Source organism: Sebastes fasciatus, chromosome 22 (genome assembly GCF_043250625.1).
Source record: "Sebastes fasciatus isolate fSebFas1 chromosome 22, fSebFas1.pri, whole genome shotgun sequence".
Taxonomy (NCBI): domain Eukaryota; kingdom Metazoa; phylum Chordata; class Actinopteri; order Perciformes; family Sebastidae; genus Sebastes; species Sebastes fasciatus.
The window spans coordinates 23,040,764-23,060,448 of record NC_133816.1 but is presented as its reverse complement, the minus strand read 5'-3'; the positions used below and the strand labels follow the sequence as shown (position 1 = coordinate 23,060,448).

The 19,685-nt window shown below is 37.7% G+C and overlaps 2 protein-coding genes across 2 annotated transcripts; one reads left to right on the top strand and one right to left on the bottom strand.

Moving 5' to 3' along the window:
* Positions 1-965: 965 nt before the first annotated feature.
* abce1 (ATP-binding cassette, sub-family E (OABP), member 1) lies at positions 966-14,776 on the bottom strand. Its single transcript, XM_074624337.1, has 19 exons — positions 14,608-14,776; positions 11,858-11,999; positions 11,691-11,776; positions 11,483-11,580; positions 10,566-10,683; positions 9,223-9,360; positions 8,686-8,755; positions 8,065-8,161; positions 7,892-7,981; positions 7,661-7,782; positions 5,775-5,899; positions 4,952-5,048; positions 4,659-4,718; positions 4,512-4,570; positions 3,891-4,001; positions 3,632-3,774; positions 2,415-2,537; positions 2,217-2,328; positions 966-1,356 (listed from the first exon to the last, which is right to left on the bottom strand). The coding sequence occupies exons 2-19, from the start codon at positions 11,958-11,960 to the stop codon at positions 1,309-1,311; spliced, it is 1,800 nt and encodes a 599-aa protein (XP_074480438.1). The 5' UTR covers positions 11,961-11,999; positions 14,608-14,776; the 3' UTR covers positions 966-1,308.
* Positions 14,777-16,078: 1,302 nt separating this feature from the next.
* anapc10 (anaphase promoting complex subunit 10) lies at positions 16,079-19,685 on the top strand. Its single transcript, XM_074623874.1, has 6 exons — positions 16,079-16,213; positions 17,655-17,770; positions 17,853-17,943; positions 18,056-18,176; positions 18,271-18,324; positions 19,048-19,685. Exons 2-6 carry the CDS (start codon positions 17,656-17,658, stop codon positions 19,225-19,227), a joined length of 561 nt encoding a protein of 186 aa, XP_074479975.1. The 5' UTR covers positions 16,079-16,213; position 17,655; the 3' UTR covers positions 19,228-19,685.

The following is a 19,685-nucleotide window of genomic DNA, read 5'->3' as shown; positions in this document are numbered from 1 at the left end:
GTTTACTTTGTCGTCATTAGGTTGCCCTGGTTAGAGCAACTAGCGTTATATTTCACGATAACGCCACAGTTGATTGAGTTAATTTATTCTGTGGGATCACCGCTGTCCGTGTCTCAGCCCGTTAACGTTCGCCAAGCTAGCTAAGCAGTGTTAACCTAGCTGACGTTACATCCTTCATGGTGGGCTAACATCAAGCATCTGGGCTTCTTCCACAACCTCCTAAACATTGTTGTCTGCATTGTTGGTAATGAGTTCCAACGAGAGGCGACGACTGAAATCGCCCCGTCGCCCCGGGTTCGGTGCTTGGTCCTCGGAGGTTGCAGGAGGTTGGAATCAGGAGGAGGCGTGCTGGTGCAGGAGGTCGGAGAGGTCGGGGCGTTGCTGAGGGCCTCGTAGGTGGTGAGTAAAAAGTCAGCATAGTATAGTAATTCCTTTTTTCGACATGCTATACTATGACGTTTATTACATTTTCGAGAGACTATACCACGACGTTTTTTTTTGACATAATATACTATGAATTGTTTTTACTTTTTTCGACATGCTAAATTTTTTTTAAAGTCATAGTATAACGTGGAAAGATGTATGTCGAAAAAATGCATGTCGAAAAAAGTAAAAAAAGTCATAGTATATGACTTCGAAAAAAACGTCATAGTATAGGATGTTGAAAAAAGTTAAAAAAAAAGTCATAGTATTTCGAAAAAAGTAAAAAAAAAAAGTCATAATATATGACTTCGAAAAAAAAGTCATAGTATAGTATTTAGAAAAAAGTTAAAAAAAAAGTCATAGTATAGTATTTAGAAAAAAGTTAAAAAAAAAGTCATAGTATAGTATTTAGAAAAAAGTAAAAAATACATTATAGTATCATGTGAAAAAAAAAGTCATGTCGAAAAAAGTGTGGTGTATTAGTATTAGTAGACAGACTAGTATGACAAATTAAAAGACATAATAAATGAAGATAGAAGTAGTTGTTGGATCAGGTAGCATCAGTTTATTATCATTTGTTGTAAATGCATGAGAGATAAAATACGCTGCTTAATGTTCCACAATGTCGCTGATTGTGAATACAGCCCAGTATGTTCAGGCTGACGGACACAGAATGCATTTTAAACATTTCACAACATTGCTGGTTATGAATGCAGCCCGGTACATAAAAGGCTGAGGATTTTTTATATCTTTTAAGTTGCTTATGATATTTATTTTAAACATATCTGATGTTTATTGAATGCAGCCTGCTTTTACTTGTTGGTAGATGGTCACGGCTGCACGCTGCGTCGCAGGAAGTCACGGTTGGTCCCACAGGAAGTCGTCTCAGTCGTCCAGGAAGAAGTAGTTCCCACTCTTCTTCTGTTCGGTGTCCTGGGAGACGGAGAGAAGGGCAAAGTTTAGTCTCTTTAAATACAACAATCACAGTCCTGTTTGTGTGTACAGAAGCCTCAAGTTAATAATATAAATAAAAATGTCATTAAATATAGCAAATTATCTTTGTATCAATTCCCTTATTTATTGACATTTCTGTTTAATTTTCCCTTTTTTATTTATACATTTATTTTTATTAATTAATTTATGCATTTATTTATTTAACTATTTTTGCATTTATTTTGTATTTATTTTTCAATGTATATTTATTTAAGCATTGATTTATTTTGTTTCTGCACGATTTTCCCGTTGCATTTCACCCCTTATTTATTTCTGTATTCTTCTTCACACATTTCTGCCTCATTATGCAAATGAGGGGTCTGTCTCCAAAGATAAATTAAAAAAAAATAAATGTCATTAAATGTACAAAGAAATATTAAAAATAAATGTGGCCATTAATTAATTGAAATGTGACAAATTGATTTTTCTGTTTTAATTTGCTTCTTTATTTATTAATCTTTGTTTTAATCCCCTTATATATTTACCCTTGTTTAATTTGACCTTTTATTTAGTTATGTATGTATTTTATCACTTAAATTAATGTTTTTATCTATTTTTGCATTATTTATTATTTATTTATTTTATATGCATTTTCAAATGTATGCATTTATTTATGCACGATTTTCCCTTTGCATTTCATCCCTTATTTACAGATCAACCGTCTGCAGATGAACTATTTCGCCTCCTCTCCGAGGTTGAGCTGGTTGGAACCTCCAGACCGTCGCTGCGCGGCACATTTCCATTAAATATTAACATCTCAATTCACAGTCATGTTTACGTTTCTCTATCTGTGTGTGTACCTTGATGGAGGCGTGCTTGTTGATGCGTGGTCTGAAGTTGTTCGGGTCTCTTCTGAATGTGATTTCCAACAACGCCAGGAAGCGGTTCATCCCCGCTAACAGACCCTGAGGACTGAGAAGAAGAATAATAATAGTTAATTTAAATATCACAGGGAGTTGTTTAGTTTACGTTGTGAGTGTTTTTTTAAAATGTCTTACGTGTTAGCTGCGGTCGACCTGGAGGGAATACCGTCGAACACGATGACTCTGTCGGCCAGGTAGGTCGCCATGATGAAATCGTGCTCCACCACAAACGCCGTCTTCTTGGCGTGGAGGATGTACCTGCACGCAAACACACCCGAGTCAGACAGACAGACCGACAGACGGAGAAAGAAGAGGGGAAAGGGATGAGAAGGAAGAAGGAAAGGAAAGAGGAGATGTAAAGGAGAGGATGTATAGAATCGGAGGAAAAAGTGAAGGAAATGTAAGAGAGGAAGGAAAAGTGATAGGTAACGATAAAATAATATCATCTAAGATACGATCAAATATAATACAAAACAATATTCTAAGTTACGATAAAATACAATAAAATAAGATACGATAAAATAAGATAATCTAAAATACGATACAATAATCTAAGACACGATAAAAAAAAATACAATAATCTAAAATAGGATCAAATAAAATACAATACGATAACATAAGATACAATAAAATTAAATATTATCTAAAATACAATAATCTAAAATATAATACGATAAAATAAAATACTTTAATCTAAATTACGATAAAATACAATAAGATACGATAAAATTTGATAATCTAAAATAGGATCAAATAATCTAAGACACGATAAAAAAAATACGATAATCTAAAATAAGATCAAATAAAATACAATAATTTAAAATACAATAATCTAAAATCCAATACGATAATCTAAAATATGATAATCTGAAATACGATAAAGTACGATAAAATACAATAATCTAAAATACAACAGTCTAAGATACAATAAAATACGATAAAATAAAATATGATACAATAATCTAAAATAAAATACTTTAATCTAAACTATGATAAAATAAGATAATCTAAGATACTTTGAAATACAATATGATAAAATATAATTCAATACAGTAATCTAAAATACGATAATCTTAGATACAATACAATAATGTAAGATACGATAAAATAAAATATGATACACTTATCTAAATTACGATAAAATATGATAATCTAAGATACACGGTAAATAAAAGGAGGGAGTATGAAGGAAAAGTGTTGAAGGATGTAGAGAATAGGAAAGAAAGAGGGAGAAAGTGAGGGAATGTGTGAGGAAGTAAGTCAGAAACAACTGAAGGGATTCAAAGTAAAGAATGAGGAGAAGCTGGATTGTTCTCTGTAAAGTAGGAGTAGAGAATGAAGTGTGTTTTGACCTCTTGATGACCCTGGCGGCCATCAATCTCTGCTCAGAGTCCAGGTAGGCCGAAGGCTCGTCGATCAGATAAACATCAGCTGGTTTCCCCAAACAAAGAGTCAGAGCGACTCTCTGCAGCTCTCCACCAGACAGGTTCTGGACCTGGAGGGAGGAAGAGGAGGAGGAGGAAGAGGACGAGGACGAGTTGCTGTTAATTAAAGTGAGTGTTTTGTTATGAATCTAAATCGTGGAAGTGAGTTTGTGTGTGAGCGTCTTACGTCCTGGTCGATGATGCTCTCTATCTGCAGCGGCTTCATGACGTCGGTGATGAACTGCGGGTGAGTGTAGGCGTCTCTGATCTTCTCGTGCAGCAGAGCTCTGACGCTGCCCTGCAGACACAAACACACTCTTCAAAACACTTCACTCATCCGTCACTTTAAAAAGAAAAACATCTAAACTTCACAACTTCAAAACCTCAAAACCTGCTGCGACTTCAGAGATCCACTTCCTGTTTACCGAGACGAGTGGAACCGCAGGAATATAAAGCTTTCTGAGGGATTATTTCAGGGAGGAAGTTTCACCGGGTGACTGACGGATACAGACAAAACTAGAGCTGCAACAGCTCGTCCATCAACACGGAGTCAATCTGAGATTATCTAACACACAATACAATATGTTCCGATACAATACCATAATCTAAAATACAATAAAATAATCTAAAATATGATAATCTAAGATACAAACATAAAATACAATCCAATAAAATACAATAAAATCTAAAATATGACGCAATAATATGAAATACGATAAAAATAAAATAATCTAAAATAAAATAATCTAAGATAACATACCATAAAGTTGCATTAATAACTGATGATGAGGAAATTGATTAAACGCACCTTGAACTTTGGGCTGATGGTCTGAGGCTTGTAGCTGACGCACAGGATGGGAACGTCACCTGGAAGAGAAGAGAGAGCACAGGTGAGTGTGTGTTTCTACGGAGTTATGTGTGTGTGTGTGTGTGTGTGTGTGAGACACACGCTCACCTCCTGAGTCCGGTTTGAGTCCTCCAGCCAACATCCTGATGAAGGTCGTCTTCCCTGTGCCTGCAGACACACAAATGATCACAAGCTTTTAAACATTGTTGATCCTCTGACTTTTCCAAAATATGTATGATAGAGTTTTGGTGATATATATATATATATATATATATATACATATATATATATATATATATATATATATTGTCGTATTGCCCGGTCCTAAGTCGAATCATCATAAAGTGAACATTCTAACGGTGAGGAGGGTTTATTACAGGACTGCAGTAGTTTGATCGTACCGTTCTCTCCCAGCATCACCATGATCTCAGAGTCCGTAAACTCTCCTCCTTTAATCGCCAGCGTGAAATCGCCCATCGTCTTCACCATCTCTGGATACTGAACAACAACAACAAACATCAGCTGGGAGTTTTACAGAAACATCCTCATCATTATTATTATTATTATTATTATTATTATCCACCTTATTATAGAAAACATGAACATTTTAATCCAGACGAAAAACAGCAAAATTACGATGGCGTATTTTGTAGGTAAAAATAAATAAATATGGAGCCGGTGGAAGTGTGTGTGGGGGGGGGGGGGCAATATTCAGAGGAAAACACTCAGATTAAAGGAGTACATTTCCGAGAAATCAAACTTGAATATTCTCTGAGATTAAAGTGGTAAATTCAGGAGAAAAAAGAAATTGTAAATTTACTAGAACAAAACTTGAATATTCTCTGAGTGGTAAATTCACGAGTAAAAATTTGTAAATTTAGAAAAAATAAAAGTTGAATATTCTGACTTTAAAGTTGTAAATTCACGAGAAAAAAAACATAAATTTATGAGAAAGAATTTTATATTCTCTGAAATTAACGTGGTAAATTCACGAAAAACAACATTTACATTTATGAGAAAATCTACGATTAAAACATTCGGAAAAAAAAAATAATTGTCGCAAAGTCTGATCAACCTCAACACACCACCACACCGACAAATTGTACTTTGCAATCAGAATAATCATCTCACTTAAAATCAGCCCAAGATGATGATGGATAAAGGAGGAGGAGAGACGAGGAGAGAGGAAGGGAAGGTAGTGATTGCCAGACGATGTGAACCAACCTGATAGTGCCGGAGTCTCTTCACCTCCTCGTCATTGGCCGTCTCAGCCACCTTGAAGACCAACGAGGTCTCCCGAAACCTGAGATTCTCCGTGGGAACGTAACCGTCCAGGAAGATGTTGATACCTGGAAGTAAAGGAGAAACGATCAGGATGGAAACTGGTTTTGGTTCAATAGATCCTGTTAAACAGGACGCGGCGCTCAGCCCTCCACCGTCTCTGTAGCGTTGATGTCTCAGTCCAATAGTAGACTTTTGTTGGCGTTTAGCCTTTCAAAACCCTTTTTCTCTCCTGCACGCACCTGATTTAACGGGGCGGTCGAGCACCGTAAATTACCTTTATATAACCACAATAACACAAAATCATAGTTTCCCATTTTTTTAGGTTGATAACGTCAAAAACTAACGACCGACTTTTAAACTTCATTCAACTAAACACAAGAATTACATATATGTATCTGATTATTTTAAAAAGCAAAAAGAGGAGCGAGCGAGAGAAGAGAGAGAGAGGGAGAGAGAGAGAAGAGAGACAGAGAGAGAGAGAAAAGAGAGAGAGAGGAGAGAGAGAAGAGAGAGAGAGGAGAGAGAGAGAGAGGGAGGGAGAGAGAGAGGGGAGAGAGAGAAGAGAGAGAGGAGAGAGAGAGAGAGGGAGGGAGAGAGAGAGGGGAGAGAGAGAAGAGAGAGAGAAGAGAGAGAGAGGGAGAGAGAGAGAAGAGAGACAGAGAGAGAGAGAAAAGAGAGAGAGGAGAGAGAGAGAAAAGAGAGAGAGAGGAGAGAGGGAGAGAGAGAGAGGAGAGAGAGAAGAGAGAGAGAGAGAAAAGAGAGAGAGAGGAGAGAGGGAGAGAGAGAGGAGAGGGAGAGAGAGAGAGGAGAGAGAAAAGAGAGAGAGGAGAGAGAGAGGAGAGGGGAGAGAGAGAGGAGAGAGAGAAAGAGAGAGAGGAGAGAGAGAGAAAAGAGAGAGAGAGGAGAGAGAGAAAAGAGAGAGAGGGGAGAGAGAGAGAGAGGAGAGGAGAGAGAGAGGGAGGAGAGAGAGAGAAAAGAGAGAGGAGAGAGAGAGAAAAGAGAGAGAGAAAAGAGAGAGAGAGAGAGAAAGAAAGAAAGGAGAGAGAGAGAGAGAGAGAGAGAGAGGGGGGAGAGAGAGAGAGGAGAGAGAAAAGAGAGAAAGGAGAGAGAGAGAGAGAGAGAGGGGGGAGAGAGAGAGAGGGAGAGAGAAAAGAGAGAGAGAGAGAGAGAGAGGGGAGAGAAGAGAGAGAGAGGAGAGAGAGAGAAAAGAGAGAGGAGAGAGAGAGAGAGGGGAGAGAGAGAAGAGAGAAGAGAGAGGGAGGAGAGAGAGAGAGAGAGAGAGTGAGGAGGGAGAGGGAGAGGAAAGAGAGAGAGAGAGGGAGAGAGAGAAGAGAGAGAGAGGAGAGAGAGAGAGAGAGAGAGAGAGGGGGAGAGAGAGAAGAGAGAGAGAGGAGAGAGAGAGGGAGGAGAGAGAGAGGGGAGAGAGAGAAGAGAGAGAGAGGAGAGAGAGAGAGAGGAGAGAGAGGGAGAGGGAGAGGGAGAGAGAGAGAGAGAGAGAGGAGAGAGGGGAGAGAGAGAAGAGAGAGAGGAGAGAGAGGTAGAGGGAGAGGAGAGAGAGGGAGGGAGAGAGAGAGAGAGAGAGAGAGAGGAGAGAGAGAGGAGAGAGAGAGAGAGAGAGAGAGAGAGAGGAGAGAGAGAGAGAGAGAGAGGAGAGGGAGGGAGAGAGAGAGGGAAAACAAACACTTAAAAAACACATGATTTACAAGAGAAAGTTTTGCATTCAAACTCTCACTAAGTAAAAAATAAGTATATAATCAAGAAAACGTATTGAAAGTAAGAATGTTGAAGTACTCATTATGCTTTATTGTGTTCTGAGTGAGTTTTACCCTCTCGGACGCTGAAGGGCATGGTGACGACTCCGTAGGCGCTGGGGACGCCGTACAGGCAGCAGATGAAGTCCGACAGGTAGTCCAACACACTCAGGTCGTGCTCCACCACAATAATATACCTGAAACACACAAACACAAATATACACTATTATGAAACAATAAAGAAAGTATAGATACGTCTCCTGTATTCCATCCATCTATAACCGTCAGATTAATGAAGAGCGTTACCTGTCCGGGGTGATGAGTGAGCGGATGGTGATGGCGGCCTTCAGCCTCTGTTTCACATCCAGGTAACTGGACGGCTCGTCAAACATAAAACTGAAGCAGAGAAACAAAACGTCAAGTCGAGTTAAAAACAATAAATCTAAGAGTAGAGGCGGCGGGGTCGGTGGTTTCCTCACATGTCGGCTCTCTGGATGCAGACGACGGCGCAGGCGAACCTCTGCAGCTCTCCTCCGGACAGATCCTCCACGTTCCTCTCCCGCAGGTGACTCAGATCTGCCCGGCAACAACACAGAAAAAACAACCAATCACAATACAGACAGCGGGCTGACAGCGGGCTGTAAGCGGGCTGTAAGCGGGCTGAAAGCGGGCTGTAAGCGGGCTGACAGCGGGCTGACAGCGGGCTGTAAGCGGGCTGACAGCGGGCTGTAAGCGGGCTGTAAGCGGGCTGAAAGCGGGCTGTAAGCGGGCTGACAGCGGGCTGACAGCGGGCTGTAAGCGGGCTGACAGCGGGCTGTCAGCGGGCTGACAGCGGGCTGACAGCGGGCTGTAAGCGGGCTGTAAGCGGGCTGAAAGCGGGCTGTAAGCGGGCTGACAGCGGGCTGTAAGCGGGCTGAAAGCGGGCTGTAAGCGGGCTGACAGCGGGCTGACAGCGGGCTGTAAGCGGGCTGACAGCGGGCTGTCAGCGGGCTGTAAGCGGGCTGACAGCGGGCTGTAAGAGGGCTGTAAGCGGGCTATGTGTGTAAATATGGGTTGTGTGTGTGTGTGTGTGTGTGTGTGTGTGTGTGTGTGTGTTTTACCTAGCTGGGCGCAGACGATGGTTTGCGTGTCTGTGTCGTCTTTCCTGGTCAGGATGGATCCTACTGACCCCTGCAGGCACACATGAGGAATTACAATCAGCCACACATCAGTATCAGAGTAAAAGAAGCAGAACCACACCGTAAAGATACTCTGAGACAAGTTATAGTCCTGCTTTTGAAAGAAGCTTTAGAAGTACATCATTACCAGTAGTAGAAGCACTTCTTATGCTAAATTGAGTGTTAAATTATGGAGCCTTTAAGGTCCCGGAAGATATTTTTTTTAATCTTATGCACACAAGTTATCGTCGTTAACGAGCTCCAGCCAATGAGAGGCTAACGGCTAAATCTAGAGCACTTTATTTTACAAAAGGGTGGAATATTTGATGTTTTAAAGCTGCATTGAAGCCATTTCATTAATTAAAAATAGTGCTTTGTGTGTCAGATTCATTGATATTATTATTATTATTAGACTCTTATTCTGAAAACACAGAGTTTGGGTTTCATCGGGGGCCCGTCGATGCGTCGAGTGTCGTTTACCTTGACGGTCTTTGGGATCTGGTCGACGTACTGCGGTTTGACGATGGCTCGCAGGTCGTCCTCCAGGATTTTGGTGAAGTAGTTCTGCAGCTCAGAACCTCTGAAGTAGGTCAGGATCTCCTGCCAGTCTGGAGGGTTCTGGTCCAGAAAACACAGTCAACATGTTAACAAGGAGAACAAACTGTACGGCCGACAGACAGCAGAGACGGAGGGGAACACAGCACCCAGATAGTTATATTTAAGTACTCGTTTTAAAGAAATGATTGTTTCTGTAAAGCTCATAAACGAATCCTGGTTTAACTGAAATAAGTAGCTTTGCTTGTCATATTATCTTAATGGTTTCAGGTTAACGGTTCACAGCGAGCGCCAATCGATCTTTTTGCGCGGCCAAACTGTGTATATACTATAACGTCGCTGCCGTATTTATTGCTTAATTTAGACGACGTTATGTTGATTGTTGACGGAGCAGCTACAATGTCAGCACAGCCCTGGTTAGGTTATCGTTGTTTGCTTGTCGTCTTGCAGACAGACCTGACAGAGCATGAAATCAGACTTGTCTGCATTAATATGTAGTTATTTCAGCATCCTTCTGATCCGTTTATTGTAATTAAATCACAGCAGAATCTGTTATATTCGGGTTCTTACCGCAGTAGAAAACCAAGTTACATCAGCCGACGTGTGTTTTTCCAGATACAGTGATTACAACTGTGTGAAATTCACCGAGCGCCTCTGTGCCGACACAACGGCGTTTGGTTTTCCGACATATCTGGGACTTTTACAACATGTACAAAGCAGAAATGGTGGTTACTTCGGCCCGTGGTTGATCAACCGTTGTTGGTATCTACATGGAGGTAAACCCTCCTCCCACTCCTCCTCCTCTCTGATCTTGCGGTCAAACTCGCACGTGTAATGTGAGGCAATAATTTGATTTGCATTTAACACGTCAGTAAGTGAAGGTGTATTTTTACTTCATTCTCGAGCAGCAACAAAGTTGGATTTGTCCTCAAATAACCTGCCGATCTGTGCGTCATTCATAAGCTGAATTCATCAACCCGACTGTAATGATAGATAAAACATCTTGAGTCGTGACCTTGTGTATGTATAGCTCCGTTAGCGAGGAGGAAAACCTTTAATTCGCCAAATTTGGAAAAAGAAACGTCATATTTTCTCATTTCCAACATGGAGTTTGTCAGTTGATGTTTGGTCAGAAGACTAAATGCTACACCCACGTTGTTATCTCATCAGCGCAGCGCCGCCCTGAACACCAACATCATATCATCTCTACAGGAACACGACAGTGTGTCGGCTTTAGGAGACGAGAAGAAGGAGGTTTGAACACTCACATCGAATCTACCCAGGTTGGGCTTCTGTTTTCCAGCCAAGATCTTCAGAGCTGTGGACTTGCCGATACCGTTGGTCCCCACCAGACCCAGAACCTCACCGGGCCGCGGGATCGGCAGTCTGCAAACAAACACATTATAAACACATCAACACACGTAGAGTGACGTTACGGTCTCAGCATGCAACACAATAGCAGCATTTTACTGCTGGAGCTGCTCCAGGTGGAGCTACGTTTAACTACTCTATATACAGTTTAGTCCAGTGGTTCCCAACCTAGGGGTCAGGCCCCTCCAAAGGGTCACCAGATACATCTGAGCGGTCGTGAGATGCAAAAAAAAACATGATTCTCTAAATGTTTTATTTGCTCCCTTTTTTTCTGCTGATCCAATCCGTGAGTTTCGTGATCTGTTGACTCTCTAAACTTCGCTAATAGAGTGAATCACAGCCCCAGAAATACTCCTGAGAAACATCCTGCAACTTTCTGTTAACAAATGATGAAATATGATTGAATATAAACATCATTTAACGCCCTTATAGTTGGACTTTTAGCTGTTAATGGAGGCTTATTTGTTGTTTGGCTCATGAAAGCTGATAATCCCCAACGATGAACATTGAAATATCACATCTAAGTTGAAAAGAAACTACTTAAAAAAGGCAATCAGCATAAAATATAGGATATAATTATGTGTTTTTCCCAATAATACTGACATGTGATCAGCCTTCACACTTTGATCCTCATCCAAGCTAAAGAAAATGACTGAACTGTTTCAGAAATCTGCAACAATCGCCTCGTCACGGTTGCATTCAACATCCTCCACATTAGAAAAAACAGAATAACAAAGCTTGTTCTCAACATTCAGAGTACGTTCAGGCTCAAGTGCCACATGGAAACATTGTGGATGAGTTTAAAGCAGCGTACCGGTGCAGTTTGAAGGAGTTGGCGCAGTATCTGTGTGTGGTTTCCTTCTCCAGGTTGCTGGGCAGGTTGACGATCGACAACGCTCCGAACGGACATTTCTAGAAGGACAAAGGACAGACACACTTAAAACAAACACAATTGTCTTATGCGGCACTTGATGGAAGAGATTTATATTTCCTTAACGAAGTATGACTTGAGGTGTTTTTACCTTGATGCAGATGCCGCAGCCTATACACAGAGACTCTGAGATCCAGACGATCTTACTCTGTGGAGTCACCTCGATACACAGCTTACCTGCAAACACACAAATACAAATTAAGTTTCAGGTGTCAAGCGGACAGTTAAAGTCTGTCTGGATACGAAACAGCAGCTCACCCATGCGGACCACCGGGCAGCTCTTCTTGCACTCCTGACGGCATTTCTTAGGCTTGCATTTGTCGTGGTTGACGATGGCGATCCTGGTGTTTTTATCCGCCATGATGGAGGGCTGGAATGACGGACGCTAGCACCTGTGGGGCTGAACAAAAACACAAGAGTTAAAGGGACTGTTTGTAACTTCTTACACGTTTAAATCACCCGGGTCGGTGTCCCAGACGCTGTTCAGACTCAGACTCCAACACAAACTCCAGTGAAGTACCAAAACCTCTTGGTTGTATCTAGTGAAGCCCGTCTGTTAAACAGTGTTGGCCGCAGTCGGAGGACGCGGAGGAGACCGTAGCTTTGGTCTCCAGGACCGGAGTCTCTGCTGTACTCTGCTCCTCTGCCTGCCTTCACTCACACACCACGCTCGTTCTCACTCTTTCACTCCACTCTCACGTGCATGCTGCTCACTCCACACTGCAGAAGAGTTAGTTTAGCTCTGAGAATATCTAGTGAATGTTCAGTGGACGTTTGTGCAGAAATAACTGCTGCAGCTCCTCCAGACCAACAGAGGTTTCCCGTGTCTTGTGAAGTGACGGGGCTCCGCAGAGAGAAACGTTATCGTCTCCGACCAAAACTCCGGCGTCTCCCCTGTTCCCTCCGGCCGCGGTCGGGAGGCTGAGGCAGGAAAAGCCAACACTAGGATCAGCATTGATTCATGGAGAGACCTTCGTCTGGTCAGCTAACATTACTGCCAAGCAGCTGAGTGATATTGTGCTTTTAGCTGACGTGTGTCTCCTCACTGTGTTGAGCGATGCTCCTTCATGTCTATGTAGAGCGAGCACAAGCACGAACCCGACGCTGACTTTTGTTGACTTAACGGCCACAGGTGTTGCTGTTAACAAGACATTTCTGATTCTTACTAACAGTCCCTTTAAATCAGGTGATTAATCTTGAGAAACGTTGGTAGGTGTAATTTGGGAGTGAAGCTGAAAGCATTTACCCATAAACATTAAATTCACCTAACATATATGCACAGGTAATAGTGATATTCAGGTAGCAAAGAAAGCCAACAGGCAATATCTAAATGCATAGGACTTTGTCCACAAGCACACTGCTCACTCTGCTGAAGCAACACATTCAATTCTGAACAAAAACGCACAGTATTTGCCTTTAACAATGGGCTGACACACATCTCCCACCACAGCCCTGAACCAGCCTCTACCTGCTCCTCCTGACATGGTTATTTTGTAAATTGTACATTTGTATTCTTATTTTATTCTAACGTTTTATCTATTCTTTTGTTATTATACTGTTTGACTTGCACCAACAAAACCAAAAAAAGTTCCTAGTGTATACTTCTTACACCTGGCAATAAACACCCTTCTGATTCTGATGCAACCCAAATGTAATGCTTTCTGGCTTTCTGCAGATCCTGGACTTTTCATTCCCAGGCCTCTGGAGGGTGAATTGACATAAATGAGGCTGCTTCTAACCAGTCCAGTTCAGTTTGCAGTGTTTTGTGAGAGAGAGTGAGTCACACACCAGACTCCATTTAAAAAACTGGCATTTTATTGTTGCCATGCTAACTGAGTATTATCATGATTTAAAGGCCTTGGACTACTCAGTGGTTGTTGTCTTATCAACACAACAAACTTTTAACACATATAGTAAAACATGCATGAATAAAACCTAAGAATAATCTGTTATTCTATCAGCAACATGTCAATGCTGACAGGCAACGTGTCGGCGGTGGTGAGCACTAAAGTTAGATTTGCCCTTAAATAACCTGCTCAAGCATGAGTCATTCATAATCCGAATTCAACAACAGATTACAATTATTAACAAGACATATTTAATCTTCACTTTGCATGTGTATATTTTTGTTGGGGCGCAATAAAACGTATAATTGGCACATTATTGAACCGAGTCTGGTGTACTGAAGAGAAAACGTCATATTTTTTTATGTAATTATTGCACTAGAATAATTTAAATATTGCACTAGAATAAATATAATTATTTCCACTTTTAAATTCAGTTAACGAATTGATGTGTTCAAGTTTCTCTTCCTCAGATAGCAACACTTATATTAAGCACAAATGTGGCACTTTAATGTACATTTTAACTAAATAATAAAGCTACCAGATGTGTCACCTATATGCCGAATTTCCCCTAAGGATCTATTAATTCTCATAAACTCTTAAATTTGACTCTGTCATTAATTTAAACATGTTAATATGCAAGTAAACGTCAAAATGTGATAAATGTAAAGGGAGTTTGGCTGATATCTCTTCCTCAGATAGCAACAATTATACTATTTTCGGGTGGTTCTGCTAGTTAACAGCAGCTGCGTTCATATAGACACTACCAAACTATAAATCAACTCTATCTGTACACTCAGGTGGATTGATCTGCAGTTAAAAAGCGATTAATGTACATATTTTAACCACAAATGTGGAACTTTAATGTACATTTTGACTAAATAATAAAGCTACCAGATGTGTCACGTATATGCCGAATTTCTCCTAAGGATGTAATAATTCTCATAAGCTCTTAACTTTGATTCTTTCATTAATTTAAACATGTTTAATATGCAGGTAAACGTTAAAATGTTAGAATGTTAAAGGGAGTTTGGCTGATTTGACTAGCAGTTAGCTTAGCATTAGCATAGGGAGGCCTCTGCACTCTTGACAGCTGATCGTTTTTTAGGGAGAATAAAAACCCTAAAAAGGCGCAAAATCCGCGCCGATAAATTAAGAACTCACCCCTCTGCGGCTCCCGTTAACCGCCGCTGGAAAAAACAGACGTTAAACGACGTTTAGACGCAAAGAAAGGAAGAAACGCAGAAACGCAGAAACGAGATTCTGAACTTCTTCAGCAGCAGCAACGTGTTCCGGCTGGAGCCGGCTGGAAACATGGCGGGAGTGACGCAGTACAGAACGCGACGTCGCGCTGGTGACGTCATTCAACAAACGACCTGAGGACAGACTCACAACACAGAAGAGGGAGATTAGAAGAGATTATATATATAATATATAATATATATATATATTATATATATATAATATATATATATATATATAATATATATAATATATATATTATATATAATATATATAATATATATTATATATATTTATATTTATTATAATATATATATATTATATATATTATATATATATTATATATAATATATATATATATATAATATATAATATATATAATATATATATTATATATAATATATATGTCATATAATAAATATATTATATATATATATATACACTGTATATATAATATTTATATATTTATATTTATTATAATATATAATATATATAATATATAATATATTATATATTATATATATATATATTATATATATATACTATATATAATATATTATATAATATAATATATATATATTATATATAATATATATATATTATATATATATACTGTATATATATATATAATATTTATATTAGAAGATTAGAAGATATTATATAATATATATAATATATATATATATTATATATATTATATATATACTGTATATATAATATTTATATATTTACATTTATTATAATATATATATAATATTTATTGCAAGCATATATATATACATATAATATATATATATATTTATATATTATATATATAATATATATTATATATTTTATATATAAATTATATATATAATATACATATGCTTGCAATACTATAATATATACTATAACAAATATATATATATATATATATGTATAATATATAATATAATATATATAATATTATTTATTATATATACATTATATATAAATTATACATATATACATAATATATATATACGCTTGCAATACTATAATATATACTATAATATATAAATGATATATATTTAATATTATATATATTTAATATTATATATATATTATATATATTATATATATATATATATATAATATATATATATATATATATATAATATATATATGAACACATTGATTTAATAGATATTTTACAAAATAACTCACTAAATGAGTTTTATAGAATATTATTTCTGTATCTTAGACAAATTAATTATGATTGGAAAAATAAGAGGTTGTTTGTTTTCTTTTTCTTTTTTCTAATATATTAATTATTATCCAGAATGTTCCCCCTCCGGTCCAGCAGGTGGAGGTGATGCGCCTCTAAGCTGGTTTACCAGCCGCCAATAAACACCGACGAAGAAGAAGTGACATCATTCAGCAGCGACCTGAGACTCACAACAGAAGAGGGAGATTCAACACAACAAACAGATTTATACACTTTATACACCTTTATCACAACATGTGATGCATTAACGCAACACCTCCGAGACCTCTAACTACCCTTCCTGTAAGTTTGACTTATATTTATGTTGTAAACTAAGTTTAAGCGGCTTTTAGTGGAGAAATATTAGCTGTTAGCAGCTAACCAGACCTGCACACCAAACTCTGTTAAAACGTCTGTTTAATGTAATTATTGCACTAGAATACATTTAATTATTGCATTTCATTAAATGTAATTATTGCACTAGAATAAATGTAATTATTTCACTTTAATAAATGTAATTATTGCACTAGAATACATTTAATTATTGCACTTCATTAAATGTAATTATTGCACTAGAATACATTTAATTATTGCACTTCATTAAATGTAATTATTGCACTAGAATAAATGTAATTATTGCACTAGAATACATTTAATTATTGCACTTCATTAAATGTAATTATTGCACTAGAATAAATATAATTATTGCACTAGAATAAATGTAATTATTTCACTTTAATAAATGTAATTATTGCACTAGAATACATTTAATTATTGCACTTTAATAAATATAATTGCACTAGAATAAATGTAATTATTTCACTTTAATACATTTAATTATTGCACTTCATTAAATGTAATTATCGCACTAGAATAAATGTAATTATTGCACTAGAATAAATATAATTATTGCACTAGAATAAATGTAATTATTTCACTTTAATAAATGTAATTATTTCACTTTAATACATTTAATTATTGCACTTCATTAAATGTAATTATTGCACTAGAATAAATGTAATTATTGCACTAGAATAAATATAATTATTGCACTAGAATATATGTAATTATTGCACTAGAATAAATGTAATTATTGCACTTTAATAAATATAATTATTGCACTAGAATACATTTAATTATTGCACTTTAATAAATATAATTATTGCACTAGAATAAATGTAATTATTGCACTTTAATAAATATAATTATTGCACTAGAATAAATGTAATTATTGCACTTTAATACATTTAATTATTGCACTTCATTAAATGTAATTATTGCACTAGAATAAATGTAATTATTGCACTTTAATAAATATAATTATTGCACTAGAATAAATGTAATTATTGCACTAGAATAAATATAATTATTGCACTAGAATAAATGTAATTATTGCACTTTAATAAATATAATTATTGCACTAGAATAAATGTAATTATTGCACTTTAATAAATGTAATTATTGCACTAGAATAAATGTAATTATTTCACTTCATTAAATGTAATTATTGCACTAGAATAAATGTAATTATTGCACTAGAATAAATTTAATTATTGCACTTCAATACATTTAATTATTGCACTAGAACATATTTAAATATTGCACTAGATTATATGTAATTATTGCACTTCATTAAATGTAATAATTGCACTAGAATAATTTTAATTATTGCACTAAAATAATCTCTGACTTCCCAGAAAATGCCAGATTGTGTTTACTGAACTTGTGTTTTTTTGCCTTAAAGGATGGCCACCCCGAGCAAGACACCCCCCGGTGCCGATCCGAAGCAGCTGGAACGGACTGGGACGGTCCGGGAGATCGGCTCCCAGGCCGTGTGGTCCCTCTCCTCCTGTAAACCGGGTCAGCTCCAAACCTAATGTAAATTCTGCTGTCTGTGCTAGTCTGGTGTTAATCTGAACTCTTTTCCTCCACCCATGTCCAGGTTTCGGTGTGGATCAGCTGAGGGATGACAACCTGGAGACTTACTGGCAGTCTGACGGATCCCAACCTCACTTAGTCAACATACAGTTCAGGTTAACATCCTTCAGTTCTGGGATTACTAGAATAATCTGCTGCTGCTGTGAGGACGCCTGTGTATTTTTGCTTGGATGTTTGTGTTAATCGTCACTGATTTGTTTTGTTCAGGAGGAGAACGACGGTGAAGATGTTGTGTATTTATGCCGATTATAAATCAGATGAGAGCTACACACCCAGTAAGATCTCGGTCAGAGTGGGCAACAACTTCCACAACCTGCAGGAGATCAGGGTAACAACTCTTTATCGTATTAATGCTGCATGAAGTTTCATAAACCTCTCAAATGATCTACTCACCATCTTCCTCCTCCTCTTCCTCTCTGCAGCAGTTAGAGATGGTGGAGCCCAGCGGTTGGATTCACATCTCTCTGATGAATCAGGTAAGAAACGCACGGCTTTATTTCTCTTTACTAGTAAAAAACAGATTTCTTTATGTATTATTCTGTGACTTTTTCATTTGAAACTCAACACTTCTTTTGTTACTGACCAAAATGTATGTAGCACCAAGTATATGTTATTTACATTTATTTAATAATAATAAATATTTATTATTTTATCACACTAGAATAAATATAATTATAGCACTAGAATAAATTTAATTATTGTACTTCAATAAATATAATTATTGCACTAAAATAAGTAATTATTGCACTAGAATAAATATAATTATTGCACTAAAATATATGTAATTATTGCACTAAAATACATTTTTACTTTCTCTATTTATCTGAACTTATTTCCATCCTTGTGCTGCTGCAACATCTGAATATCCCCTCTGGGGGATCAATAAAAGCTTATCTTTTCTTATTAAATGTTTGTTCAGATGTTTACGTAATCTTTGATCAGATAGTTCCTGATTAGTCACATTTTTGTTAAATAAAAAATGTGATTTGTAGAAAAAACATGTTTATATTTCTCAAAGTAAAAAAGGTTTCTTATCCGTACCGAACCTGAGTCACATCAGCACTAGAATGAAAAAAGATCCAGATGATCCTGTCTTAGTTCTTCATGTGACGTTGTGTGAAGTCTTTGTGTTGTGTGTCAGGACGTTGTGGATATTAAGAGCATCACATGTAACTAAAGTGTGTCTGTGTGTCTTTTAGCGGACGAACGAGCCGATCAGCACCTTCATGATCCAGATCGCCGTGCTCGCCAACCACCAGAACGGCAGAGACACGCACATGCGGCAGATCAAAGTCTACACGCCCGTGGAGGAGAGCTCCATCGGGAAGTTCCCACGATGCACCACGGTCGACTTCATGATGTACCGCACCATCAGGTGATCTGGACTGAAACGGGACCTCCGCTGTGCTCCTGGAAAGGTCGACACAGAAAAGAGGAAAACGACTTGATCAGTCTTACGTTACTCATCGTTATCTCTTTTAAATACAGTATTGATATTTTAAATTAAGCTGCCAACGTTGAATATAGCCACATTTACAGATGTTGATAATGGGACATTATAAGTTTATATGTTGTGATGTGAAGAGTTTAACTCCAGAACAAAGTGAATAAAGGTTTAGCAACACATTTCCCCACATAGAGCGGATCTTTCTGCACACAACCAGTAAACACTGAACCATTAGTTTATTTTTTACTTCAGCTCAGGAGCCGGACGCAGTTCATTGAGATGCCAAAATGTTTTTTTACACAGTTCAAAAAGCCCAAACTGCTGTGCCTACAGACCGTCTCCTGTTGTGGATTTGTTTGTGAACGTTGAATTAAATGTGTTTCAAAGCAA

Bases quoted from the DNA above. Each gene is read 5' to 3' on its own strand.
- abce1 (XM_074624337.1), bottom strand. From the start codon at position 11,960: ATGGCGGATAAAAACACCAGGATCGCCATCGTCAACCACGACAAATGC. The intron at 5,049-5,774 runs GTTGGTTCACAT...GTTGTTGTTCAG, and splicing joins AGAGACTCCGGCACTATCAG to TATCCAGAGATGGTGAAGAC. The intron at 2,538-3,631 runs GTCAAAACACAC...GTTTGCGTGCAG, and splicing joins GCCGCCAGGGTCATCAAGAG to GTACATCCTCCACGCCAAGA.
- anapc10 (XM_074623874.1), top strand. From the start codon at position 17,656: ATGGCCACCCCGAGCAAGACACCCCCCGGTGCCGATCCGAAGCAGCTG. The intron at 17,944-18,055 runs GTTAACATCCTT...TGTTTTGTTCAG, and splicing joins TTAGTCAACATACAGTTCAG to GAGGAGAACGACGGTGAAGA. The intron at 18,325-19,047 runs GTAAGAAACGCA...TGTGTCTTTTAG, and splicing joins ACATCTCTCTGATGAATCAG to CGGACGAACGAGCCGATCAG.